At 44.0% G+C, this 27,827-nt stretch overlaps 1 protein-coding gene across 1 annotated transcript; it reads right to left on the bottom strand.

Annotated features, from left to right (window-relative positions):
• Positions 1-2,257: 2,257 nt before the first annotated feature.
• Positions 2,258-27,638, bottom strand: ITK (IL2 inducible T cell kinase). Its single transcript, XM_039701804.1, has 17 exons — positions 27,447-27,638; positions 16,775-16,879; positions 15,857-15,938; positions 14,533-14,661; positions 13,835-13,875; positions 13,326-13,477; positions 12,839-12,904; positions 12,617-12,671; positions 10,397-10,476; positions 9,623-9,759; positions 8,845-8,919; positions 7,972-8,143; positions 7,101-7,317; positions 6,310-6,374; positions 6,113-6,231; positions 4,862-5,019; positions 2,258-4,349 (listed from the first exon to the last, which is right to left on the bottom strand). Exons 1-17 carry the CDS (start codon positions 27,615-27,617, stop codon positions 4,278-4,280), a joined length of 1,896 nt encoding a protein of 631 aa, XP_039557738.1. The 5' UTR covers positions 27,618-27,638; the 3' UTR covers positions 2,258-4,277.
• Between the last annotated feature and the right edge of the window lie 189 nt (positions 27,639-27,827).

Below are 27,827 nucleotides of genomic sequence, written 5' to 3'. Positions count from 1 at the left end.
TTCAGGGACAAGTTTCCAGTCCTGCTTTTACTTCTGTTTAAAGCTCTAAGACAGCTCTTCAGATGTAGTGTGAAATTCAAACTCACAGCTTTCAGAGCTCACTGCCTCATGGTGACTGATACAAACCCTTTATGGGGCTGTCTTGCTTGTTGAAAGGCACTGGTGGATACCCAAGGATTGATGGAAGTTAGATACAGGTCTAGGTGTATTTCTGTGGTGGCCCTGGCAGTGTCCCTTTCCTGAGCATGAGCCTGTGACACAATCAGATTGCTACCTGGCCTTCCCTGGATTTGAGACCGCTCCAATTCCTCAGAGGCTGCTGCTGCTGCCCATGAAGGTGTGGGGCTGAGTTGCTTCCTGTGGGTGTCTCTTGGCTCTGTGGGGAAGGCTGGACACCAGGTTTACACTGCAGATCTGCTGCTGTGATTTGAATGGATGCCATGGGCTGAAGGCACTGGGGTCTGCAAACTAAAAAAGCAGCAAAACAGTCTTAGGCACTAGGTTTGTTTTAAAGGACAGGACCACACCTGAAAAAATGTATCAATAAATCTCTGGGCATAGAAGCTTTTTCTGCATAGCATTTTTTCTTTGGGGTTTGAACTAGGTGACCTTTAAAGGTCGCTTCCAACCCAAACTATTCTATGATTCTGTGATATCTACAACTCTATCTCACCCTTGACTAGAACACATTGTAGCCATCATTCCTCTTTTTACTATTTAATACTTGTCAGAAAAAATCAGTAAGTGAGCATTGTTACTGCAGACACAAAAGATTTAACAGTAAATATTCTGAGGCTGTGGGTGAAGGATAGTTCAAGAAATCTGGCAGAAAAGTCTGCTGTGGACTTTTTTTTGCACAGTTTAATCTGGTCCCATTATCAGCCAGGCCCACTGTGATGGGAATTCCATGAATGTTATGATTCTATTTTAATTTTCTGCTCCATGTTGTCTTAGCTGGTGCAAGGATAGAATGAGCTTCGCTGCATTTGTCCTGCAGATTTCCCTGCAGGCTGGGGACAATGACAGCACGGGGCAGCCCCAGGCAGCTGCAGCAGCACTGTGTGCATCAGTGTGTGGAGAGGAGAGAACACGGTGGTGGGGTGAGCTGAACACAAGAACACACAAGAATTTGTGCTGGCTGCCAGGTGAGCTTCAGCAGAGCCATTCACCTGAATCCTGCTGTGCTGACAGGCGTTCAGAGAGGGACAACACCAGCCACATAAAAACACGTTCATTAAAAAACACTTTAGGTAATTCTAGATTTTTTTTCAGGCCTGATTTTAAGGTAATTGTGCACTGGAACAACACCCACATCTGCAGGGGGACTGACCCATGCTCAGAAAAGAGCTTTTCATGGCTAATGCTGCCACGCTGCAGTCCCTGGTCCCCACTGAGAAGCATCAGCTGCTCTTTCTAGATGAGGTTCCTGCTTGACTGCCTTTGCTAGCAGGAGCTCCAGCCTGGCTGTGCCTGTGCCTGGCCATCTCAGCAGCAGCTTGGGGACACGCTGGGACACAGCTCCAAGCCCTGGCTCCAGCCAAGTGTGCAGAGCTCTGCACCCACCTGGGATAACCAGTGGGGAAAAGGAGGGACAGGCACAACCTCCCACCCTGCTGAGACACAGCCAGGCAGAGGGGCAGCAGCTGAAGCGTTCAGCACGTGTGAAATGCTTTCTAGGGAGGCAGGGAAGGGGTGTTCAGAGAAAGGTGACTCACTTTGCAGTGGGAGACTGATATTCTCACCTCTGCTTTGTGGGGAACGGATCTGGCCAAGCCACGTGAAGGGCACCCAGCTAAACTTGCCATAGACACTGCTGAGGTGAGGGAAGCTTTTGTTAGAGTGCATTGTTATCATGCAGCTATCCCACTATGGCACTGCCCTTTTGAGATTCCTGATGTGCCCTGTAAATTATGGGGAAGCACCCTCTGGGAGCACTCAGATATTATCACCCCCAATTTTATGAAGATTCAGAGAATTTAAAGCCAAATTTAATGGATATTTAGACCTAAAAATCTGGTGTCTATATAATAAATTACCATATTTGCAGAGATTCTGAATGCTTCCTACTCCCATAAACCCAGCACACTGTGTAGCCCCAGAACACAACCATAGTTCTGGGGAACAGAGATATTTCAGAAAGCCAGAAGATGCCTGTTTGCACCTTGGTGGAGGGTATTTGATTATAGGTGCATGATTTTTGCAGTTTTGCTCACACATAGTTAAAGTCACAGATGGGACTCAGCAATTTTATTGTTTGTAAAAGTTCATATTGTGTGCATAGAAAGACTGCAAAATAAAACTGAACATAAACAATCACAATAATATTTTGTGCAACCCACTCTAGCTAATAAATATTACACTTATCCAGATATAAATATAACTTCAGAAATGTCACCTAACAGAGCAATATTGCTGCTCCTTAATAGCAATGTCCTCATGCTCATCAGACCCCTGGGTCCTTCAAGGATGGTGGGGGCAGTGAGCTGAACTTTGTGAGCCTATAGACACAGTCTCACAGTGTGGGGAGATGTTTAAGGCAGGAACTGATGCCTTGCCCATTTCCACATGCTTGAAAAGATATTCTGGCTCCTAAAAGCCAGCCTAGAACAAGGAGCTTGAAAAAATACCAAAAATTAAGCCTCCTTCTAGGAAGAAATAATTTGACACAGGATATGTGAGATCATGGGATTACATTATTTCCTTGTTCCATTTTTGTTGGCAAACATATTTGAACCTGACTTGTGTAAAGACAGGAGGTTGCTGCTGGAAGTTTGCATTTCAGAGCTTTTGTAAGCTGTTGTCACGTAAGGTTTCCTCGTGTTCTCACCTGCCCAAACAGAGAAGCATCAAAAATACACATTGCATGTCTGCACATATCATCTGTGAGCCCTCCTGACTTCCCTAGTGATTGTTAATGCTTAGCTAAAAGTCCTGATCTTATTTACAAATTCTGCAGGACACCAACACCCACACTTTGGGTTTGAAGTCAGTTTTGTCAGAAGAGTGTCTCTGTCTTGCAGTGAAACCACAGATTTTAATGGAAATACCAGGAGATGGATTTTGTTTACACCTTCTGCTGTCACCACATAATGAGGAGGAAGAACCCAGGCACGCCATTCACCCTGGTCTTTTTTTTTTTTTTTGGTCAGTGCCTTTGTTCACAGAAGAGATGGAGAAGTCTTTACTTGTGGTGATTCTGTTACTTTTTGAAGTTCTCATGACCACTGGTGCACTGAGCACATACTCTGCATGTTTTCTCCTCCTGGCTCCCTCCTGAGCCCTCTGGCTCCTTCCTGCCCAACACACCAGTTCAGGGGTAGATTCCTGTACCTTTCACAGGTAATCAGATCCTGGGACTCTGTCTTGTCCTGGACTGTGCACACATAACACTCTGCACTGCCCACTCCTCCATACTTTGTTCAAAGAATTTGGGTGGAGGTCACACATTAATCTTCTGATGTGGAAAGACTGAAGAAAAAAATCAATATAAACATTCAGCTTTGACTTCTCCCCTCCAAGAATGTCTTCATTTGCATCAGAGTCCCATTTTCCCACTCACTGTACAATGCAATTTGAGAGAATTTCAAGACTCTTCAGCACATACATTTCTTTTTCTCTTCCTCCCTCACAAACTCGTGTGCACACACAGATACCACTTCAGCTTACCAGGTATCCAAATCCTGTTCCTGTTATGCCACAGTTGCAGGGAAAATCATGCAAAGGGAAAACAAAACCACCTTGAAATACCAGCATCAGAAATGCAGTCACTGAATCCATCCTGCTTCTGTGTCCCCCAGGCTTATTCCTGTTCAGAGCTTTCAGGTCCAGCCCACTCTGAATTAGAGAGCCAGGGAAATGTCTAAGCATTCCTCCTCATTTAAAGAAAGCTTTTTTTTTATCTCCCTCCAGGGAAGACCTTCATTTGGGAGTTCACAGAGTTAGAACAGCAATGTCAGATCTCTAGATTTTGAGGCTGTCTCTTCAGGAGAAACACCCTTGCTGGACTGTGTGGTTCAGGACTCCATGCTCAATAGTCACTTCTGCTTTTAAGATGCAAACCACACTCTTGGCCAAACCAAAGCCTGTGTCTGTCTAGGCTCTGGAAAGCCTGGGGATATCTTGTCTGTCTGGAAGTACCAGCCCCTGCCCTCTCCTTCTCCCCAGGCATACGGCAAGTGTTTATGGTGAGAGGATTCCTGTTAATGCTTTGTTAGGGAAAATCCAGCCTTCTCTCTCCTCAGGACTCTCTTGGCTGTGCTGAGCATGCAATGCCATGATTACACATCAAACTCAGAGATTTCACTCAGCTGAAACAGCAGAAGAGAAAAGGATGGCCGCTCATCTTTCCCCTGAGCAAAGGAGAGAAGAGAGAGGAAGAACATTAATGTCAGCTGGAGAGGAATGGCAAGGTTAGCAAGGAAAACCTTGGGAAGAAACTGAGGATTAAAAAAAATACAATCCATTCCTATAGAGAAAATGCCACTGGAAGAACCAACTTCCTTCTGTGCAATGTTTCTTTTCTATTACCAGTGAATTTGTCTTGGTGGACACTAAGTAGCTTGTAATGGCTTGGCTGTCATTTTTACCACCCTAAGAACTCAGCTCCACAAATCCACAGCTTTCTTAGCAAGGGAACTGTGGAATTAACTTGAGTTAGGTGCACTACATGGGCTTCTCAGTGAAGTCAAATAAAAGGCAGAGAGTCTAGAGTTTGCTTGCTAGTGCAGATGAAAGCTACAGTGCTTCACCTCCAGGATTTTATCTTCTGCTAGCATGTGGAGTGCACAAGTCTCTCTCCTCCTTAAAGCCAAGGGGAAGGGAGTTTTCTTTGGGGAATAGGGCTATCCAGTACAATACTCACCATCCTCCAGCAATGGCTCATCACCTCATAAATTGCCTTGGAGGCCAGCTTGGGTTTGTAGAGCCGAAATCCTGCGTTGATTTCTTCCACCACCTCTGCATTGGTGCGATTCTCATAGGGGATTTTACCTTCACTGAACACCTCCCACATCAGCACTCCTAAAGCAGCCAAACAGGAGAAAATCACAAAGAGGCAAATAAAATCCTCAGCAGGGCCACTTTCCACCTGCTCTTCTCTGCAGCTCAACATTGGTGCCAGTTACTTGGAAAAGCATTTTCACTTGGATTCTCAGTAGAGAGCTGAAAAACCAGGCCCTAACACAGCTGTACAGTTTGAGGATGCCAGCCAGGATCTCTGGTGCTCTCTGAAGCATCTCCCTGTTGAGTCTGTGATGGGCCTGAGCACCCAGCTCCCACTGTGCTGCTCACAGCCCACCCCAGGAGTGCACAGCTCCAGCCACAGCTCCAGCCAGCAAAGGGCAAAGGAGACACAGAGTCCACAGGCAGAGACTAGCAAAGGTTATAATCCTGCATTATTTACTGCTGGCCCCAGGGCTGAGTGGCACCCCATTGACTGTGAGCTGTGCACAGCACACTGCCCCATTCACTGTGTGGGCTGGAGAGGGGCCAGGCCCATGAGTGTGCCAGATCCACAGCCCAGGGGACAGCCTTTGTTATGGCTTTGGGCAAAAACACACAGCAGTGCCCTTATCTGTGAGGGTCCAGAAGGGAGACCAAAGAATGGACACAAATCGTCAAACAATGCATTGTGGAGCAGGAAATGAGGTGAGAAGTGTGAGCAGTGAAATAACATTTTCAGATCAGCATAAAGCAAATGGAATCAGCAGAGCAAATTTGGAAGGACAGGGGGTTTGAGTGAGGCATGAGTGTCCCAGGACTGACATGCAGAGATGGAGTGCTTAAATGTACTGACATGCAGAGAGATGGAGTGCTTAAATGTCTTCCCTCTCCTCTTTTTCTTGGACACTCCTGAACAAGAGTTCATTACTTGTATTATTATAATACTTTAAATTTGCAATATTTGAAATGTTCTGAAGTATCTCGGTAGTTTGGTTTTCTTTCCTTTCTATCACTTGAATGTTTTAGGCTTGCTTTTCTAAGCCATTATTCAGGCAACACACCCTTGGAGTCCAGAGGATGCAGTGCTGAGGAGAGTTTACTTGAGGACGAGCCCCCTGTTTTTCCCAGCTGGGGCTGTTGAATTTTCTCCATTTTGACAAGAGCTCCTTACCGAATGACCAAACGTCAGATTTGGTGCTATAGTTGCTGTAGGAGAAAACCTCTGGAGCAGACCACTTGACTGGAAACTTGGTGCCTGAGGAGCTGGTGTACTGATCATCCAGGACAATCCTGGAAAAGAAGGAGGAATGCTGAGTTACCCCATCCCTGACAGCCTCAGGGGACCGTGCACAGCCCCACTGCCTTTACCTTGACATCCCAAAGTCAGACACTTTGACCACGTGGGATTCCCCCACCAGGCAGTTCCTGGCAGCCTGCAAGAAAACAAGGTGCAAAGGCATCAGGTCAGAGCTAAAACCCTGTCACAGCCCTCAGGGGCTTTTATCCTGGAAGAGCAGATCATGCTTAAAAAAGGAGCATCAAAGTGACGTTGTGCCATACAAAGAGCACAAACCCCTGAGCTTCTCATGCTTTCTGTACATTCTGCAGCATGATCCTGTTGCCAGAAAAGCTGTTCAGCCATCACTCTGACAGGCCCTTGTTGCCCAGAAAGGGTGGAGCAAGACCCTAAAATAGGCACAACTACTCACAGTCACTGCATGCCTAATGAGACTGCAGCAGTGACTGATGGAGCTTGACTGAAAACCCCTTAATTAAAACTATTTTATCATTGATGGATGCTTATACATGACTTATGCTAGAACAGGTCTTTTTGTAATATTCACTGGTTTTAGATATGAAGAGTGGTCAGTACTGTGGCTCTTGGGGAGCCAAAGAGTCCACTCAGGAAAAAAAGACAAATGTTATGGCTTGTTTCTTCTCTCCCAAAACTAGTCAAGGGGAATAGATCGATCGGCCCTCCAGGGCTTGTTTGTGTATTTTTTTTCCCCAAAAAATATTTGTGCTGCTTTTGCAGTGAACAGATACAGGTTCTCCTATAAACAGACAGGCAGGAGGAGTGTGGAAGCTGAAATTAAGAAAGAAAGCAGAAGAAAAAGCCCCTCTGGAGCAAAGAAAAAGTCCACATGGGACCAACATACCAGATCTCTGTGGATGACAGAGTTTTGCTCCAGATAAGCCATTCCTTCGCACACATCCAGGCACATGCCCAGCAGGGTTTCCTTGGAGAAGCTGCCCCGCTGGCTCCTGAGGTAGTCGGACAAGCAGCCGTTCTCCATGAACTCGAACACCAGGCAGATGGGAGCATCCTCAAAGCACACACCATAAAGCTGGACCAGCTTGGGGTGAGACAGCTTCCTGTGGGGTAGGGAGGGAAGGTGGAAAAGAGGCTGAAATAGGCTCAGTGCCTGCTATCCTCACAGCAAGTGTGTTATATACAGAAATTTATCCACAGGGCTGCACCCAGCTCACTGCAAAGGCCAGCTTTGCAGACGTGTAGACCAAGGACTAAATATAATTCCATTTAAATGGCAGCGGTCACCAAAAGATTTTTCTGTGTGGAAAACCATTCAATCAAAAATAAAATCAATTTCTGTCTGTCTTGTGGGGAGGGAAATGCAAAAAAATACAAAAAAGTCAATAAAACCATATTCAGTTGTGCAAAGCAAAACATTTTACATGTAAGGTTTTTCAATGAAATTACCCTTAAGTTTTAAGAGACCTTTTCTGAGAAAAAACACTTTGCTCTTCAAAATGCACCATCAGTTATCCTTGCCTTCCTGAATAGCAGGGATCTGGAAGACCATTCTGGATATTGATAGACTTGGAAGCAGAGTAATTCACCTACACTTTGAATTGCCTTCCTTTGTATCCACCAGAGCTCACCAGTTTATTTACTATTTAGATACATAGCAGATAATCCAAGTTTGAATTCCCTACTCAGATTCCTGACTTTCATTCAGTGTTATGAATCCCACAGGGTGTGGATGTTGTGGGGAATCTACCACTTACATCAAGACTTTGGCTTCCTCGATGAAATCCTCCTCAGACATTGCTCCTTCACGGATGGTCTTTATGGCTACTTTGGTCTTGTCCAGCAAGTAGCCAAGGTACACCACCCCAAACTGACCACTGCCAATCTCCTGCACACGGGTGAGCTCAGAGGCATTAATGACCAATTTTCCTGTTGGTTGCAAGGGAGAAAGAGTTAAGGACTGAGCAACAGAATGGCAAACAAAAAGCTTTTGTGGGTTAAACACTGAGGCAGGACTCCAAGTGAGACTATTTGGCTCTCCCTCAAATTGCCTGTCTGACCTCTGATAGCTCATTTGACTAGTGCATGCTGCAGGTTATGTTCAAGGGTAGGAACAACAACATCCCCTTTCTCCCTCCTTTGTCTTGCCTATCCAGTTCTTCAGGGAGGATTGTTTTTACCATGCTTATGTGCAGTACCCAGCACAACATGGGCCTTGAGTTTCTTTGAAGTCTCCAAGAATTACAATAAAGATGATACCAGCAAAATTCTATTGACAACAATATTCAAATGAAGGTGTCTTTCAGGAGGGACTCAGCCTTCATCAAATTATTCTATGCTCCCATTTCCATCCCCTTCGTTCAGCACTCATTTTGGCATTTAATGTTGACTTCACTGAGACCCTCAGTTCTCATCACCTCCCTGAAGGCACTGCATGATCAGTTCAGTCCTTTATCAACAGCCATGACAAAGATGACAAGCTGGTGAACAGTGCAGTGCAAAGACCTGAAGAAAGCCATTTATTGTGGCTGCAACCCCACAAATATTCCTCAATACCCGTGGGGATGTGCAGGATCACCCAGCCAGCCAGCCAGGAGTGTGATTCCCAGGCAGTCATGGGAGAACCTTACCGTAGCTGAGGCCTGCAGTGATGGGGGCCTGTTTCCTCCAGGAGGAGACCGCGTGTCGCAGCCGCGTCACGAGACCTGGGGACACGGGGACAGCTCCTGTTACTGCACAGCCATGGGGGCCTGGCTGCCACCACCCCAGAGGGCAGCTGGCATTCTGGAAGCACATTTATTGCACTGAGTTCTCAGCTCCACTTGAGGGCAGCTGAACCTCTGTGCAGGCTCTGGTTTCCTGCCTGAGAGAAGGAAGCCAGTTCTGAGCACTTTCAGCTTATTTCCCATTTTCACATCCAGAGCCTTGAGTCTCTGTAAACTCTGATGAATTTCCAAAGGATACTTGGTATTTATAGGGTATTTTTGTAGTCCATTGTCTGCCTTGGTACTCCTGGACTGTAGGATGGGATGGATACATGTCTGGTTATGGATACTGGCCATGTCTTTGACTTCGTGTCAAATCAAGGCCCAGGGATGGATCACCTCAAGAAGGCCCTGCAGTGCAATTCCAGCAGATAGCTTGGCCTGGCAGTGGTGATACATCCCCAGGACTCTCTATAACATCATTATGATGTCTGTGTTGGCCATGGTCAGCCCTAGAAGGACAACCAGAGTGAGGATGTAGTACTGGAAGCTGGCCTGAAATGGCCATTTCAGAATAAGTGGGAGAAACGGTGATGCTGTTTAACACTTCATTGTAAGGACAGAGGGCTTGGGAGCCCTCCTTCATTCCAAACAGTCACCTGGCAAACCAGCAGCATCTCTGTTCAGCATCAGCTTGTCTCACCTGCTGCATTGTGCTGGTGGTAGTTGATGAGGTCAGGGATGGAGTCAAACACGTGCTTTTCTGCCAGGTAGTATCGCTTGGGAAAGTCAGTTGTCTCATTGATGTGATAATGCTTTATAACAGGATTGTTGTCCGTGCTGAAAAATAGGAGGTTTTCTTTGAGAGAAAATAGTTTGCAGCAAAAAGACAGGGATTTGGGGCATGAACAGAAACAAGTGAGCAAAGGGGAGAACCTTCCCCCAGAAAGAATGGGGGAGGAGCAAGGAGTGAGCTGCAGTTGCTAATGAACTCTGGGTACTTGTATGTTCTCCCTCTCACTCACAGAAGGTCTCATCTCGAGAGAAGGGCTGAGGTTTCCTGATAAGAGAAGGTTGTGTACTAAGTTTCTCTGCCTCTTCTTTGTGAAACACAGCTTTCTGCCCCATCACTGAAACCCCTTGCACTACCCATCTCTGGTGAGTCCAGCACACAGCTCACATTGATCCCACTGACACTTCAGTTCAGGGGACAGTGCCATCAGAATGACAACCCCAGTGATGTCCAAAGGACTATTTATGGGCACATATTTAGATTCAGGGAGAAGTGAAGCCTTTAATACACTTTGGGACTGGCAGCTGACTCCTCTGCCTTTTTTGGAAGTGTTTTCCCTCTATCATTTTCATGAGCCTTCTGCTCTCTCGTTATAATGCCAAAACAACTACACAGAGATTACACACTCATAGAAGCCATTTCATTGATGTAATTGATGTGAAAAGCTGCTGAGCTCAGCTGTACCTTAATGCTTTGGTGAAAACAGAGACTGTGTACATGCCAGGCTGCCTCGAATCTCTCACCATGAAGGCCCCTTCTCTACCCTGGAAGCAAAGGAAAGAAAAATGGTTAGAGACATAATGGAAGAAAAAAAAATGTAGGCTGGGGGCAAAGCTGTGCTTATTTCAGCCCTGTCATGAAGATGTGCTAAACATATAGGAAAATAAAGAGCCATCACCCCACTGACAGAGCTTGGTGTGTTCCATGCACAGCTCTGGTGGCTGCCCAGGGCCTGCAGATCTGTCTTGGGTGTTAGGTGCTTTTACCTCAGCTTCCTCTCAGAGGAAATGAGACTTAGGCACTTGTGCTGAGTACATGTGGGTGTGCCTCTTTGTCCCTCCAAATCTCTCCTCTGGAAATTCTGAATCCATTGACTGCCCTCAGCCCTATCTGACAGAACACATGTTCAATGAAATGTGTGGCTGAGTGGAAAGGCAAACCCCTGTGAGTGCTCCCCGTGGAGTGAGCAGCCACAGAACAAATCACAGTTTATCCAGCACCAGAGAGTCCATATGGGAGTGTAGGAATGATAATGTACCAATGTACCCCAAACTGGAAAACCTTGGACATGATCCTGTCCTTTCACAGGTACACCAGCCATCCAGGATCTAAACATAAATGGATAAGAAAGCAATCCTCCTGCAGTCTGACACTCACAGAACAATTTTTCTTTTTAACTTTTCACTGTAATTGTTTTCCACTCATCTGAAAGTTAAAGTGCCTCATAGGGCATGATCCCACTGGCCCAGATGGATGAGATGGCAAAGGAGATTTAATATCACAGTTTGGCTGGAATGTGCTGTACTGACCTATATATTGGTAATAAACACCACATTTTTCTTCTGTTTGCAAATAAAGAAGATTTTCATCTGGCATCCCAAGTGCCTGATTTTTTTCATTTTCTCCTCCTTTGCTTTACATGGTAGGTTTCCTCCATTTCATGTCTTCTACCCACCCACAACACTTGATGCAGAGCAAATCCACCAAGTGCACCCAGCCTGGGCCTCCTTCCTAGAGCTTTGATCAGCTCCAGCTGAACACAGAGGCTGAGCTGCTCCTGCATCCCCAGGTTTGAGCTGCTGGCTGTGCAGCTCTGCCCAGGTGGGATCAGCCTGCTGAGCTGTGAACTTCCAGGGTTGCCCCTTCAGTGTCTGCACAGCATCTGCTGCAACTGCCCCACACAATATCCGGCACGGGAAAGCTCTGAAAAAGGTCTCTCTGCTGCTGTAGCAGCATTTAATCACACACAGTGAGGGCTTCAGGACTGGAGGTGGGCAGGTTTTGGAGGCAGCATCCTGCCCAAGTTACTCTGAGCTCTATTCTTCTCCTTCTGCTCTCAGCTGACACCAAGCCTGGCCAGAGATCACTCACAAACTTGGCCACATTTTTGGGGGGAGCTGTGAGGCTTGCAAGGCTTTGAAACAAAAGTCTCTGCAGCCACATGGGGGTAGTTACCACAGAAAAGTTGTACTGGTAGGACTGAAAGAAAAAATAAGACCACTAAACCATGTGTGGACTTTTCCTCTAGTCCTTTGTACAAGAATTTTTAAAACAGCACAAAATTGCTGCTATTTCCATAAAATATTACTGTTCCAGGAAGGAACACTTTATTTGTGTTTATTAACAGGGCCACCTGTTAATGTAAGAGCTGATTAAAAAATTAAGGCTGTGTTTGTGTGGAAAATTTGAACAAGAAGCTTATTCTTTGTATTTTCAGTACAGTCTTCACTGGAAAACTCTGGCTCAACTGAAAAATGAAAGATGTGTGCTTACACGCACACACACAATTAAAAAAACAAAACCTACAGCCATGCTTTTGGCTTTCACCCAAAATACTTCAGCACAAGATTGGTTAGATTTTCAGAGAGCTACTGGCATCCACAGGCCTCCTGCAGAGACAGAAAAGATGAGCTAAAATCACAGTTTTCAGCTGGCACAGTGCTCTGAAGCAGTGTTTTCCTCCAGTCCCAGTTACTGGGCGTGTTTGGATTGCACAGCTCCATCCATGCTCAGCTAACATGGGGATAAGGGGGTGTGCTGGAGGTCCTTCATCTCACATCACACACTAAGGACACAGAGCAGAAACCCAGGGTTCATCTCTCTTACACACAGCAGCCCTTGCAGGCTTCATTTGTCATTAATTAATTATTATTTCCCATCCCCCCATATATAACACTGATTTACCTCATCCCTGAGCAGTGTTTCTGCCTTGCTTCTGCTGATGTTCTTATTGTACCACCTGAAAACAAAAGACTCCAAGTCAGCACTTCTACGCCTGGAAAGTTTCTCCTGAGGAGCTTCTGAATGGAGCATCCCCAGGGTGGAATGTGAGGTGGGGGAATGTGAGGCTTGTATCTTCAAATCCAGGGCACTCAGAGGTACAAGAAAAACACAGGCACATCTTACTCATAAACTTGCAGATTCTCAGGTGATTTTTCCACCAGGTAGCTGCTTGGCACGTAACCTTCATGCCTGTTGAGAGGCAAGACAAGTGTGAGTGTGCTGACAGACTGCATCTGTAGGAATCAGCCTTGAAAGCTTTGCCTGCTCATTGCATGGTAAAAATGCTGGTGGGGAGGTACTGAGTGGGGTTACTGGAGAAAAAAACAACTGATTGCATCTCTAAACTTGGAGAGGTTCACAATTTTCCCCCCTGTGTATCACTGCAAATATCAGTCTGAATTGTTTATTGCTGTAAAATTAACTTTCAGGTCCTTTTCTTCAGCTGCCTGAAGCAACAGCAAATGGAAGAAGGTTACCATAAATAACCTTCCATCACTTTTCCCCTGTAAATATGAGGATGCTTTACAAAAGGGAATAAACATGTATGTTAATGGAAGAACAAACTGGAATTAGAAAGGATTTGCACATTGGCTGTTGAAAAGGGACTTACCCATTCTTATCTTGAATCAGCCACCAATGTTCCTCAGAGCTGTCAATCACATAGTATTCCTCATTATATTGTAACGTCAGCTCCTGTGGGTTCTGGGCTTCATAGTCATATATGGCTATGACCACTGCTTCCCTTGGGTCCAGCAACAATTTCTGCACAAATTAGGCAAAAGGCTCATCACATTCACATTCATATTAATATCAATATTCATAAAAAGCAGTGGCATGCTCTTTAAAGTGGTATTTTCCTGGCACTGGTGTCCCCTGGGTTTAAAAGCCTCAAAGCACCCCAGACCATTTAGTGGAGTGTGGTGGCAGCAAGAGAATCTTTGGCACTTTCAAACAATGAATTTCATATAAAAATTTCAGTTGTACAGAAAATATCCAGGGAGTGTTATCACAGGTGAAATTCTAGGTCACTGCACTGTGGTGAACACTAATAAGGACATATTCCCCACTGGTAGTTAATCACTCAGGGCAGGACACTAAGGACAGCATCACTGCACTCACCCAGTTATCTTCAGGAGTGGGAGGAAGAGGTTTCTTTGAGGCTGAAAAGAAATTGAGAAAGATAATTTGAAGTAGGTGAGGACAAAACCAAGGGAAAAACCACCAATGCAATGAATTGGTACAGGTGATACAAACCCAATGAACAGTGAGCTCTGGACTTTGAGAGCAAGACTTGCCAACTACACAGCGAGTCTCAGCAGGAATTGGAAACTGGGGTACAGATTGGTTAAGGCATCAAGGTAAAAAATACAAGGTAAATGTTTATTTGGTGAAGAATGATTGACCACTTGTGTTCATTTTCAGGAGACAGAGTAAAGATTATGCTTGGCCATTGAAACCACAGAGGAAATATGGTTTTGTTTGGTTTGGTTAAAATAGGACATGTACTGTTGAATGCATTTATCTCAAGAAAGTTGTTATGGTTTACTGACTGACCACAGCTGATCAAGTTCTTAGTTCTCCATCTCATTCCAATACCAGCTCCAAGCATCACACAGAGGAAAATGTGAATTCAAAAAAAGATAATTCCTTACATACAGTAAAAGGTAAGCCAGAACATCCCAAGAACCCAGGAACATGTCTCTTTATGGAAATCTAACATAATATTTTTTGATGTTCTGTACAAAAGAGATTCAGTCCTCTACTATTACTAGGCATAAATATTTCCCATGTCAGGATGGTGTTAACAAGTCCCTTACCATTTTTGGTGGGGTCATATACCACACAGCCAGCTGCCATCTTCTCTGTCTGAGCACAGCATCTCCACTTGCCATCCAACCAAAAGTCTGGATGACACTTTGAAGCCAAACTGTTGTTGTATCTGATTTCTGAAAAACATTAGGGGAAGAAAAAGAAGGGGAGATATGAATTTATTTGCATCCTCGTTCCTTCTAGAAGTCACCTAGAGCTAAATGGAAATAATCTGCTCTTTAAAGAAGCTTCTACAGGCTTGTTTCAAATAGTCCAAAGGAGGGGACAGTCTACAAATGTTGGATGAGAAGAGGTGATAAAGTAGAAGCTTGGAGTAGGGGAATAACTGATTGCAAGAGTCCGTGCATGAACTTCACAATGTCTCTATCAGGCACAAGTTTTCAGAGGGAACAATACAGCAGCAGTGCTGTAAAACAGAAAAAAAGCTGTGACAGAAACCTGGTGCAGTTTTATGTAACTAATTAACACCTTCCTCACGTCAAGAGCTCTGCCTCTCTCTGCCCCCAGTGTTGGTTACTGCAGCACCTTGCGAGTGAACCACAGCACAATTCAGGAGGTGAACAGGAAATGAAAGCTACCCACAAAAAATGTTCCTTAATAATAATGATTCTCTAGCAAGGTTGTCATCTAACCAAAAAAATCTATTAATAAAAGCTGAATTTTTTTCTGTGTAGAAAAGGTTATTTAAAAAAAAATAGCCGTAGGAAAATCCTCATCTCTTCTTGAAGAAGAAACCTCAAATTACAGTCATTTATTAAGCGTTTACTCTAGAAAGACACAAATCACAGAATCCAGAATTGGTCAGGCTGGAAGGGACCACATTGGGTTATCTGGTCCAGCCCCCCTGCTCAAGCAGGATCATCCCAGAGCATGTGGCACAGATGGTTCTGGAATATCCCCAGGCAGGGAGACCTCACACCCTCTCTGGGCAACCAATGCCTGGTCACTGCACAGGGAAATTCTTCCCCATGTTCAGGTGGAACTTCCTGGGCATCATTTCTGCCTATTGCCTCTTGTCCCATTGCTTGGCACCAGCAAACAGAGCTGGTCCATCTTCTGACACCTCCCTGCAGACACTGACAGACATTAAAGTCCCCAAATAAACCATCCCACATCCAAATTTCCCCTGCCTGCTGAAAACACACCCGCCAGATGTACAAGCATTTTGATTTTATAACCCACTGCCTGGGTTATAAACACTCTGACTGCTGAGATTGGAGACATTGACACCTCCTGCTCATTTTCTCAGCATTATTTGTGACAAAGCTGGTCAGACATAAGCCACGGTTGGGTGGGCAGAGGGGTTTTTACCTTCCTTCAGCGTGAGGACCCATCTCTGCCGGCTCTCGCGGTTGGGGGCAAACACGTAGAGGATGTAGCTGTCATGGACAATCTGGAGAGGGGGTAGAGAAAGGAGCCAGCCATGAGAAGCAATCCCAGAAGCACTGGTCACAATGGAGCCACCCAAGGAAAGAGGCAGAAGCCCTGTTACCAATTGCCAAATGATGATGTGGGGAAGTGGAGGAGCAGGGGCTGCTCAGATGCAGCTCTTCATCTCTGTCTTAGGTTGGAAATGGGTGTGTATTCTATTCCTATCTGATGAGGCAGTTCTCTTCTGTTCATTGGGCAGTTTTCTTTATCTCTGCCCAGGGGGAGGAGCCAAGCATTCCTACCTGGATATAATCTGAGGTTTGGAATACCACAGCAGCCTCTTCCCATTGGATTCTGAGGAAGACCAGGCCCATCTACAGCACCCCTGGATCTTCAGAGGAAAACTCCACCCTTCTACAGGATCACTGCTCATACCTGACACTGCAGGAGGGCTGCAGCCACCATGGAATGGGACTGCTGCCACCCTGACCCACAGGGTGCCAGGTCCTGTTCTGACTCTTGACAGACTATTACATTTGTATTTTTAGTTTTCCTAGTAAACAACTGTTTTTCTTGCTCCCATACCTTTGCCTGAGAGCCCCTTTAATTTTAAAATTATAACAATTCAGAAGGAGGGTTTTACATTTTTCATTTCAGGGGAGGCATCTGCCTCCCTTAGCAGACACTTGTCTTTTCAAACCAAGAAAACTTCACTGACTTTTGATTATTTAAATTGGAGCAGAAGTTCTGATCAAGAACCCAGTGCTGGGTTCATTAATAAATGCACTGTGAAAGAAATGCTATTAAAATACAAAATGAAGTGATGTCTCTCTCAGTATGGTCAACAGACGGACTCACCTGGAAAGGGTATTTGTACTGACAGGGAATGATGATGTCACTTCTCACAATTTCCACACATTTAATCCTGGAAAGTTCCACAGAACCCTTCAAAGTCCTTTTTTTCTAAAAGACAGAGGAAAGCACTTGGTTGATGCTAATGATTGTGGATTAAGTGAATAATTAGACCAGACTGTTGCATCTGTGGGAGATTTAGTTTTAATGAAGCAGAAGCAAATTAACTGATTATGTAAGACATTAAAAAATTTAAAGAATAATTCTTATATTGGGCATCTGTATTCCCATACACATACATATATGCACATACATATATTTCAACTCAGCACATGGATTTTAGAGAACCAGTCAAAACCTCTATTTGAAATTCAGCTTTTACTATTTTTTATTCAGCAAAATGAAGTCCCTTTTTTAACCAAAAAAGAACTATTTTCATTAAATTTTCAGTTTACTAACACCCCTGTTTCATACTGAAAAGATATAAACCAATAAATATTTTATTTAAAAAAGTTTGTGTACTGAGAATTTCAAAACTATGCATTTCATCCAAAATGCATATTTTTACTGTATCTGTCTTCCAAAAAACTACAACATTTCACTATTTTTGTTTTTCTGGCTTTTCAGCTAAGAAAAAAACAACAGGGGATTTTGAAATAAATATTATCCTCAAAAACTTGCCAGCAAAGCTGTTTCTCTGGCATCCTCTGCTGTGCTTCCATTCTCCAGGTGTTTGGGTATATCAGGTACCCAAATAACAGTATGGGCAGTGGGAAAAGAGTAAAAAGAGCCGATATTCATGGATCCCAGCTGTCTTGGTGTGACTTATTCCCTGTGGAATCCTCACCCCACTCAGCTTTTGCAAGACAGGGGTGAGGGCAGCTGGTGGAAGTGGAGCTGAGGCTCAGCCTCTGGTGCTTCTGCAGGATCCACTACACGAGGTTGCTCTTCAGAGCGAGCTGGTTTCCTGTTTTGATTCATTTTCAGTAGGGATTAAGCACTAGCTGTCCCCCCACTCAGCTTTGGGACAGCGCGACGGAAATCAGTGAGGTTTAAGAACACCAAAACACTGCAAAGCTTCTGTTTTCCAAACACTGGCAGCAGGACAGAGCCTGAACTTCAGCTGCTGCCTTGTACCTGCCACTGGTTATCACTCACTCAGCAAGACTTTGGCAGTCTTCTACCCTCTCTTGGGTCCCAACTCTTTGTGTCTTACACCCTCCAGCTCCTCTGGTCCCTTTTCCCCTCTGTCACCACCCCTCTGCAGCTCTGCCAAGTGGGAAGCAGCCATCCCCACCACTGTGCAGCCCCACTGCTGCTCCTCTGCCACTTTCAGAGTTAAATTCAGCCTAGACCAGGGCAGCAGCTCATGCCTCTGGAGATGGGGGGTGGTTTGCCACAGAGCACTGTCAAACAGCCTCAAAGCAGAGAGGCCCCGAGGCTCCCCAAGCCTCATTCTTGCACGACTGGCTGGGTATTTTGCCTCTGTATAACTGGACTTGAGGCAAAAGAGGAAAATTATTACAGCGTGGTCTCACATTGCTCTTGCTGGCCTCGGCTGGTGCATTTGTGGTTTGTATTTGTATTTGCTTGCAGTTTAACCAGTGTCTCTGGATTTACTGCCAGGACTGTCTCCTGTAGACATCTGCCAGTGTAGCTCTCTGGGGTGTGGGATTCTCCTAAATCAATAAACCCAAGGCTTTAAAGCACCCCTAAATGTAAATGCCAATTAGCTCTCGAATGCTGGCAAGCCTTAGAAGGCCTTACTGCACCCCATTTTCATCATTTATTTCCTTTCATTCTTATCTAGTCACTTCTTTCAGACTTGGCTTCCTCTGTCTCTTCTTCAAAACCTCCTCTATCATTTGTTCTACCCCAGGGATTTTTACCCTTTTGATGAGGCACAAAGCCATTTATATCCTATAAAAACCTTCAATTTTGTTAGTGCTGAACCCTCCTTCATCTCCTTCCTTTGAAGTCCCGGGGTTTACCCACATGCATTCCTCCCCTGAGGCTTTAGCAAGCGATGCTGTGCCAGGCAAACCCTGCACACTGGTTTTTGTTGGTGCTTTTCTGGACTCTGGTGAAAGACAGGGTCCAGCCTTCTCAAGGAGCTTTGTGCAGCTGCCCGGCAGCTCTCACGACCCACTGTGTTCCTTTTAATCACAAAATTCAGTGATGGAAGCTCCTCATAATCTCATGTTGCAGCACATTGGTGTGTGTCTCACAGCCAGAGCATTGCCCAACAGATCCTCAGCTGATGGGACCCTGCTGATAGAAAGCAATTATAGTCCTCTAGCAGGACAAACAACTGGAATTACCACTCACAAACCAGGCATTACCCAGAAACTGGGCTGGAAACTAAACATATCCCTGCTTTTGTGATGTCTGACCACACTTTAATCCAACAAAACCGTTGGAAGGAAGGGGAGAGAAAAGGCTCTTAGAAATGGCCTCTGAAAAACCTCAGAGACTTGTTCCTAAAAAGCCGAGACAAAACATGCTGACAGATCTCCATTTGTTGTTTCCAGTCTGCCCAGAGTATAATTGGGCAGATATTTTAGCTGGTTGGTCAGTAAAAGCATCAGTGGTCTTGATGTGAGCCATGTGTGGAAAGAACCAGGGCAGGCTTCTGTGCCATGAGGAGCAGCACATGTGCTGCAGAGGTTTCTTTCTGATTTCTTTCTTTTGGTCCATGACTTGCAATAAATCAATTCTGGGAAAAGCTCTGAAGGGAGCCAGGTGCATCACAAGGTCAGTGCATTGATATCTTCATCTTTGGTACTCCCCCTCCTCTTCCTACACGTCTCCAGCAGCTCTTTCATTGATTAATCCTTTGGTTTGTCTGTGCTGCATAAATCAGATGACTCCTGATTGCTTTAGATGCTGGGATAATTGACCATGGGACAATGGACACAGCCCTACCCTGCAACACAAGGAGGCATCTCCCTGTGCCTGCCTGAGGAATGAGCTGCCCGGCTCTATCATGTGCTAAAACCAACCACCAGCACCACTTCTCACCCCAAAAAAATGAATCACTTCTCTCCAGCTCAGGGGTAGGGGCAGGGATGTGGAGCTCATGGTGAGAAGGCAGGGAGCCAGCAGTGGCTGCTGCAGGTGACACAGGTCTGCTTGTGATCACACTTCTGACCGTGGCCCTGCACCCTCAGGCTACACAAAGCTCAGATCTTGTAAGATATGGGGCTGAAAGGCTCTGCAGCGAGTGTTTGGGCTCCAGGTCCCTCCGTGGTACAGGTTTTGCTGAGCCCCACTGCGTTTATCAAAGGGCCTTGGCAAAAGGTGTAGCCACCAGGGCTGGGAGCAGAGGGAAGGGAGAGGAGAGGCAGGGGAGAGCAGAGCCTCCTCTCAAGGAGCAGAGGAGGAGACCCAAGGCAGCATTTCTTGGCAGGAAGGCAGCACCCCGTGCTTCATAAAGCTGGCTTGGTTCTGAAGTTGCGTAACAACTTGTGTCTTCTTTCTTTTGTTCTGGTGAGGGGAAAACCAAGCCATCAAAGGTTCATGTGGCCCCAGTCTCCTCGGCAGCAGTCCCTGCTGAGGGCTGTCCATGCTGCAGCTTGGCTTTCCTTGCCCAGTGGTGTTGTGTTCCCCTTCCCCTCCCCATCTCCTGTGCATCTCTTCCTGTGCAAGGCTGGCAGTGCCTCCTTGGCAGGAAGGTAGGGGAAAACTGATTTATAGCAAGGTAGGAAATTCCAGTTCTCAGCAAGCTCGACCACAAAAACATTTCCATCAATGCAAGCATTTAACGGCCTTCTCTGTACCATCAGGGTTTGGGGTTTTTTGGTAAGAATCTGAGCCAAAGTTCATTCCCTGTTTTCACTCACAATCTTGACTCAAAAGAGAAATACTTAATTGGTGATTAAGTAGATGAAGGATCTTGCTTTGACCCTGTGTCACCTGTTCCCTGTCTTTTTCTTTCTCAGCCTGAACAGAGGCAGCAGCTGATTTTGAGGGCTGTGGAACTGCCCATGGCAGAGAGCTCAGCTGCCTCGGTCAGCTTCAACCTTTAAATGACTGACGTGTTCCTGCCTTTCAAGGACTTTTCTACAGGCCTTGCTCAGCTTCTGAAAGAATTTGGAAAGGAATTTCTTGGTGTAGAAATAGCACCCAGAAGCTTATGAGATATCACTGGAACAAGATGGAATTATTTTTAATGGTAGCCCTCCTGATAAAGTATTTTTCCACCAACCAAAATACCTGAGCTTGAACTTGAACCTCCTTGAACAGTGTTGATACAATTACTTTCTATCTCTTATCATATTCCTTATCTGTGGAATGTGCTGTTTTTCTCATTAATAGTTAGGATATTAAGAACTGTTGAAAACTGGATTCATAGCAACTTTTCCTGGACACTATCTTCATTCAGTATTTTGTGAGTTTTCTCATAAAAATGTGTTTTCTCACATTAGGAACACTGATAGTTTCAGGGCTTATAAGAAATAAAACAAGGTAACTAATTTTTAATTTGAATGTGAAAACTAAATTAAAGACATAGATTTTTAAAAGAAAGTTGTAATGCATTTTGCATTTTCTGTCACAGTAACTGTTCTAAAGGAAAATTGGAGAGGAGTGATAATTGATGACACTGCGACTTTCTGTAGAACCCTGGTTGTTGTGTTAGATTTTAATACCTCCAATTTATTTTGCTGTATTTGATATTTAAATCCCTTAATGTGTCTGCTTGTCTTACCTGCCCATCATGACTATTTCATCCTTCAGCTTGAACTAAAAGAATAAATAATTTTTTTTACTGCTGTTTTCACATCTAAAGAACATGAAGGTGTTTTAGGGGTGGGCACACCCTGGATGCAGAGTGCACAGAATTGTGTTAAATAACAAAACCATCTGCAACTGGTGCTTGAGATGCCTCCATTCAATTATTTACTATCCTTACACAGTCCTATAGACCAAATCCAGCCTTGTATTTCCACCAAATCAAATTCCAGAATTCTCTTTGGCTCAAGTCTTGTCCAAGATGGTTATCAGGATGCCCATCTCTACAGCAGCACAAGTAGTTGGACAAGAAAAGAAAATCAATGCCATCATCAAGAAACAGAAGGGGGAAAAAAAAAGAAAAAAATAAAGAGGAAGATTCTTGGCTTTCAAATGAGCTTTCTAATATGATGAAAATAAGCCTTTTATGTTACATAAAAGCACATGGAACAACTCCTGAATACTATATTAGTTTCTTCAAAGCTGTTCTTGACTCCAGCAAAGACTGGGAACAGTGGATTGCAGTGAATGAAGGATTCAGTGGAAGAAAAGAAGCTAAATTAAATCAACTGTATGACATCACTTTTGCATGAAAAAAAATCTAAGCTTTAAGGCCAAAATTAAAAATCAGTCAGAAAGGATGAAAGAGCACAGAGAAATGGGCAGGCATTGCAATAAAATAAGTTACAACGTTGATTACAATATAAAGAAAAGTCAAAGGCACTGGGAGCAAAAATTGGCCACAATAGAGAAGTCTAACAAGAGGTAGCTATTAGGAAGACTCATATTTATTGTTGTATATTAAAAGTAGGAGGTATTCCTTCCTTCTTAAAGATATAAAAGAAAACATGGGTTGAAGATTTTGCTACGTCCTCAATGTTCTCTGACAGAAGAAGGATTTGAGCTTTGCAATTTAAACAAAATGGAAGTATCCGACATTTGCTGCAAAAACATTGCTCAGAAGGAATTTAAAACATTTTGTTCAAAAACTAAAGATTTCTTCAAAAACTAAAGATTTTTTAAAGATAAATACACAGAAAAGGACCTAGTAGGCACTGAACTGGGCAGGAACAGAAAAGGCAAGTAGAAAATTATTATAATCATATTCTGGAAGGTAAAATCAGTTATTCCAGCAAAAAAGAAGCTATTTTTGTTACCAGACTTTACCACATGTTTGTGTAGTTAGAAATGCCACAGACACCAGACACAGAGAACCTGCATTTTGCTCAAGGCAACCCTGTCTAGACAATATCACCACCCTGAATCAGGAGTCGTGAGTGAGAACAGCAACAGACAGGAACTTTGCAAATATCCAGAAAAACAGTGGGTAAGATGGACTGGAACAGGTTGATGAAAGATGTGGAATCTCTGTCCCTGGCTTTGAAGCAGTGGGCAGTCAATGTTACAGCCTGCCTGGTGTTGGTGACAGTCCTGCTCTGAGTGTTGATCTTATCCTGGCAAAAAGTCTACTAACTGAATTTAAGAAATGCTCTCCAACCAGCATTACCATGACTCTGTGATTTCACAATAGAAACGAGGCTCATTGTGACAGACAATATCAACTTCATCCTCCAGCAACTCAAATAATATCATTTGGATTACTCAAAATTCCTGTTAAGTTTTCAGAGATGTACTAGACATTAAGGCCCAAATGTGTACTTTGTCTCCATCTTATTTAGGATTGTATTGATTTTATTGCATAAAAATTGATTGAAGTGGGAGATGCAGGCAGATGCCAAGCCTGACTTCGTGGGTGATATGTGTATTATTCATAAATTAGTTGGAGATATGAATCAGAAAACAAGTGGTATTGCAAATTCTGGCAAGCAAACAGTACTAACTAATAAATACATGGCAGGTTATGAAGAATGACATATGTAGTCAGATGTATTTATTTGGAAGGTTGTCTTTAAAACCATAATTAAATTCCCTTTAGGTGAGGACTGCAGCTTCATGACTGCTAAGAAGAAATATCCCTGCAGCTTTTTGGCCTGCTAAGGTGTTCAGAATGCACAAAGCAATGAGAAATGGTATGAATGGCCACTCCAACTAATAAGAAGACCAGAAGGAAGATCTTCAGAATAAAAGTTTTAATCTGTTTACATTAAAGTTTTGGGGAAAAAAACCAGGTTGGATTCTGTGTAGAATAACCAAGGTGAGAGGGACTGGACTGAGGAGCAAAGCACTGCTTTTTGCCCCATGGGTAGCTGGAGGCTGCAAGCAGCCCCATGCGTAGATAATGCTACAGAGCAGCTGGAGCATTTCTGGGATGCTGATAAAAGTATTTTCTGCCAAGTTTATTTGCTTGTTCTCATGTAACAAGAGACTCAAAGCAGATTTCAAGGCCCACTGAAGTGCCATCTTTGCCATCTTTATGTGTGAGTATCAAAGATCTGAATGAAAGAGCTCAGGACAAGGCTGACTCATTCTGTGTGACCTCCTGAGCATCTGACCAGTGTAGGAAGAATTGTGCTGATTAAATGAAAAAAATAACTTGGCCTTTTCTGGGTGAGCCTTTCATTGCTGTCTTTATCAGCTAATAATAGCCCCCAAGTGCATGAAGATACAAAATTTCAAAATATTTATGTCCCTGAATGATTTACCAAGGAGCATAAGCTGTTGAGTAAAGGGGGTGTAGATAATTCACCAGTTAAAGTACTTTTGCTGCATCTAAGTAAGAATATTTGAAACTCTGTTCCAGGCACCTCCCCAAAGGGATTCACTTCTCTCCTGCTTTTGCAGAGCAGCAAGTGTACCAGGACCCTGAGAGTATCACAGTGTCTGAATTATCCTTTATTGTAGTGAGGATCAAACTCATTGAAATAGTTAAAATTATTACTGTCATGTGCTTGTTTATTCACATGTACAGTAGCTACAAAATCAGACCTTGAAACAAATAGTTTTTGCCTTTGGAATTGATTTGCATGTTATAATAAAGGCACTTCTGATGTCCTTTAGCAGAGATGGGGGCTGAATACATGTGCCTGTTATCAGGGCTTTGCTTTATGCTAAGACAGCCCTGCATTGTGCACTGCATAATGAATTCCAGAAAACACAGCTTCTTATTGTTGTCAGTTATTGGGGGCTCATTCTCCTAATGAGACATGTAAATATCTTTCATTAACATTAAGGGCCACTGTGTGCTTGGCCCTGAGGAGAACAGTGCTCTCTGTCAGCTGTGGCAGAAAGATGAAAATTACAATGAAAATGCCATTACAGTTACTGTAAAAAACCCTTCCTTTATGATGCCAGTTGTCTTGACAGCTTTGGATATCATTTGCAAAAATATCCCTGTAGCCTTTTAGCCTGCTTATTTCCTTGTTTTGGACTGAATCAAAAAATTCTTCAATGTTGTTTTATACCTTTGATTTAAAAATGCAGAGAAAGGGACTGTGTGTTAAACCCTGTTAAACACAGGCAGACTGTATAAACCAGGGCTTAATACATAAGTGTGTACTTTAAGTCATCCAACTGAAATCCGTGGGACTTCTCAAACTTTTAAGCAGCTCAGTAGTTGTTTTACCTGACTTTGTGCACAGGCTGTTGTTACTGACTGAGCAGGGACTGGAGAGATGGGAACTATACAGTACAAAACTCTGAGAACAGCAATCCACCAGACAGGTTGGTAAGGGGTTCTTAAAGACACCCATTGAAAACCTGTGGTGAAAACATCCCCAGAGATCTCCCTTGAAAAATCCATGCTTTAAAAGCTCAGATATGTGCTGGGCCCATCCGTATGTCAGTCCATAGGACTTGAGAATGCTCCTCATCACTGCAGCCAGCTGTCAGCAGTGTCCCTAAACCTCCAGAGCAGGACCACCTGCAAACTGCCCCCTGGTAACAGCAGACAGCCTGCTCTGACCTCTGCCAGCCCAGAAATTATCTGAGAGAGTCCCTGTGGAGCAGAGCCAAGCAGTGCCAGGGACTGCACCAGACAATCAGCACCAGATCATTGATTTCAACATCTGCACATGGTGCTGGTCCTGGGGATGGCACAGCCCACGTGCTGGGCAGGGATCATTGGAATCCTCTCTCCACTGGCTGTGAACTTAAATGCTGTGGGTTGCCTCCATTCTGAGCACAAAGCAAAATGGTTCTTGCAGGGGCTGCCCTCAGCTTTCCTCTCCAGAGCAGCAATGGCCTGATCAAGCAGAGGTCTTACCAGCAGGCTCTAATTTTGATTACCGAAGAGGCTAATGATTGGCTCTGGGAGTGTTTCACAGGACAAATTCTTCTTTCTTTACTTTGTGACAAATTCTTTTCATGTAACAACCTGATTTTCATAGCTTGTGTGAGAAGAAAAATCACCATTTCATGGAACATCAGCCCTGTGATTACAAGTATACCACCACACCTCAAATGTGCACAAGGTTCTAAAGTTGTATGTGTGTTTACCTACATATGTCTACACATATATATGTGCATTAAAAAATATATAATATATAAGATAAAGTGAATGATGCACCAAACCCTCATCTCACCTAAATGACCTTTTGGAAGACTCAGAGGGAAAATTTCCACGAACACACAGTGTGTGAAGTCTGTGCCCCACTGAAAGTCACCAAGTCAGATTTTCCAAACTATTTCAGTCCCTAAAGATGCTGACAAGACACCTACTGCAAAAGTATCTAGTCAGAGTTCCATTCAATTCATGTCAAGCCCACCAAGACTCAGAAAGCACCAAAGAAAACCAGTAGCGAACATTTCTCTAAACACCTACACCTACAGCAAAATCACTTAGATGCTTTTCAATATTTAGCCCTAAATAATTAAGTGGAATGGTTATAATGGAATCTAAAATCTTACGAAAATGACATTTGAAAAATAGTTTGGAGAACAAACAAAGACAGTCTCAAACCATAGACAGTCACAGTATGCAGCAATGAATATTGTCCTGTTTAAAATGGAGGTGAGAAAAACATGGACTAGAAAGTATAAGCAAGAAAAACATTTCATTGGGCATATTTGAGAGAAATTGCATGTAGGTGAAAATTACTATTAACCTTTAAACCTTCTAACTTTTAAAGCTGGTTTGTAACCCCAAATATGTTGTGATAAAATACCAAGGCACATCATGCTTTTTTTTTTATTGTTGGGTTCTGTTTCTACTTAATTTTCTGCAACTGAGAAAGATCAGATGGTCTGAAGTTGCCAGTGCTGCATCCAAGGCAGCACAGTTCTTCTCTGCCTACAGGAACAGTGCCTAAACAAAATGGATTAGCAGCATGTTCAGGGACTGCTGGAAAACAAGCAAGATTATTTACAACCGTAACGAGGCTCCGCAAACATCCAGCTAAATAGAAGGAAATCATTTCCACTTCACTAGAGCACTAAACACAATGGGGTGCACAGATTGACTTCTAATTTTCTTCATATTTAGCAAATGAGCAAAATGCAAAGTTGGGGAAACAAAGCCTGGCCTGAGCCTGGATCCCATCATCACAGCCCATCTGAAGCTAGCTCCAAAGACCACACGTGTAGCAGCTGAATTTATTTTAAAATGCTAGACGGATCTCCCTACCAGCCATCAGCCTGATGCCCCAAAGAAAAGAATGAGAGTGAAGATCTGTGGAGTATTTTTTCACAGATATAATCAGGGTACACTTGTGACCTTCACAATAGGCCTCTCCATGTCACCCTGTCCCCCTGTGAGGTGCCAGGCACAGACTCACACAGTTCTTACACAGCCCATGCCAAATTCCTACAATAAAACTAGATCCTTCCTATAAATTTGTAGTCTTCTTCCTCCATTCACACCAAATGCCTGCTGATCAGAAGCTCTAAATGACCCACTTGACCAATTTTCAGTGCATGGTGCTGCAGCAAGGACCAGAAAAGTTAACAAAATTTAACAAAGATCATCCTTCCCTCCATTAGCATCCTTCCCTCCATTAAACAAATTCCATCCTTCCTCCCACTGCTCTGAGAGAGAAAACGACTGACGTACCCCGTGGCGATGCTCGTAGTAAGCCAGCTTGGATTTGGTCAGGACAAAGAAGCGAACTTTAAAGTTGGAGGGTGAAGTCCTTCTCTTCTGCTGGGATTTCTTGATCAGCAGTTCCTCCAGGAGCACACAGTTATTCATGGCTGAGCCAAGAATGTTTGTTTCCCAAGACATGGGAACTCTGTGCTGTGCTCACCGTCAAAGAAAGAAACACGAGAAAGAAGACAGTTAATTTAGGAAAAAAAAAGTGTTCAAGAGGCAGCGTAGGTGCTTTTGAGCTTTATCTTCCCATCTACAGCAAAGCTTCCTTTCTGTCAGACCATAACCACATCCTCTCTGAAGCCATAAGGTGAACAGCACACATTGAAATATACGCTAAGGTAA

Source organism: Passer montanus, unplaced genomic scaffold (genome assembly GCF_014805655.1).
Source record: "Passer montanus isolate IOZ18808 unplaced genomic scaffold, ASM1480565v1 scaffold15, whole genome shotgun sequence".
Classification (NCBI taxonomy): Eukaryota; Metazoa; Chordata; class Aves; order Passeriformes; family Passeridae; genus Passer; species Passer montanus.
The sequence above is the reverse complement of the archived record's forward strand: the minus strand, read 5'-3'. Positions and strand labels throughout refer to the sequence as shown.

Bases quoted from the DNA above. Each gene is read 5' to 3' on its own strand.
- ITK (XM_039701804.1), bottom strand. From the start codon at position 27,617: ATGTCTTGGGAAACAAACATTCTTGGCTCAGCCATGAATAACTGTGTG. The intron at 13,876-14,532 runs GTAAGGGACTTG...ATTTCTTTTCAG, and splicing joins ATATGACCCCACCAAAAATG to CCTCAAAGAAACCTCTTCCT. The intron at 12,672-12,838 runs GTAAGATGTGCC...TTTTGTTTTCAG, and splicing joins GAGAATCTGCAAGTTTATGA to GTGGTACAATAAGAACATCA.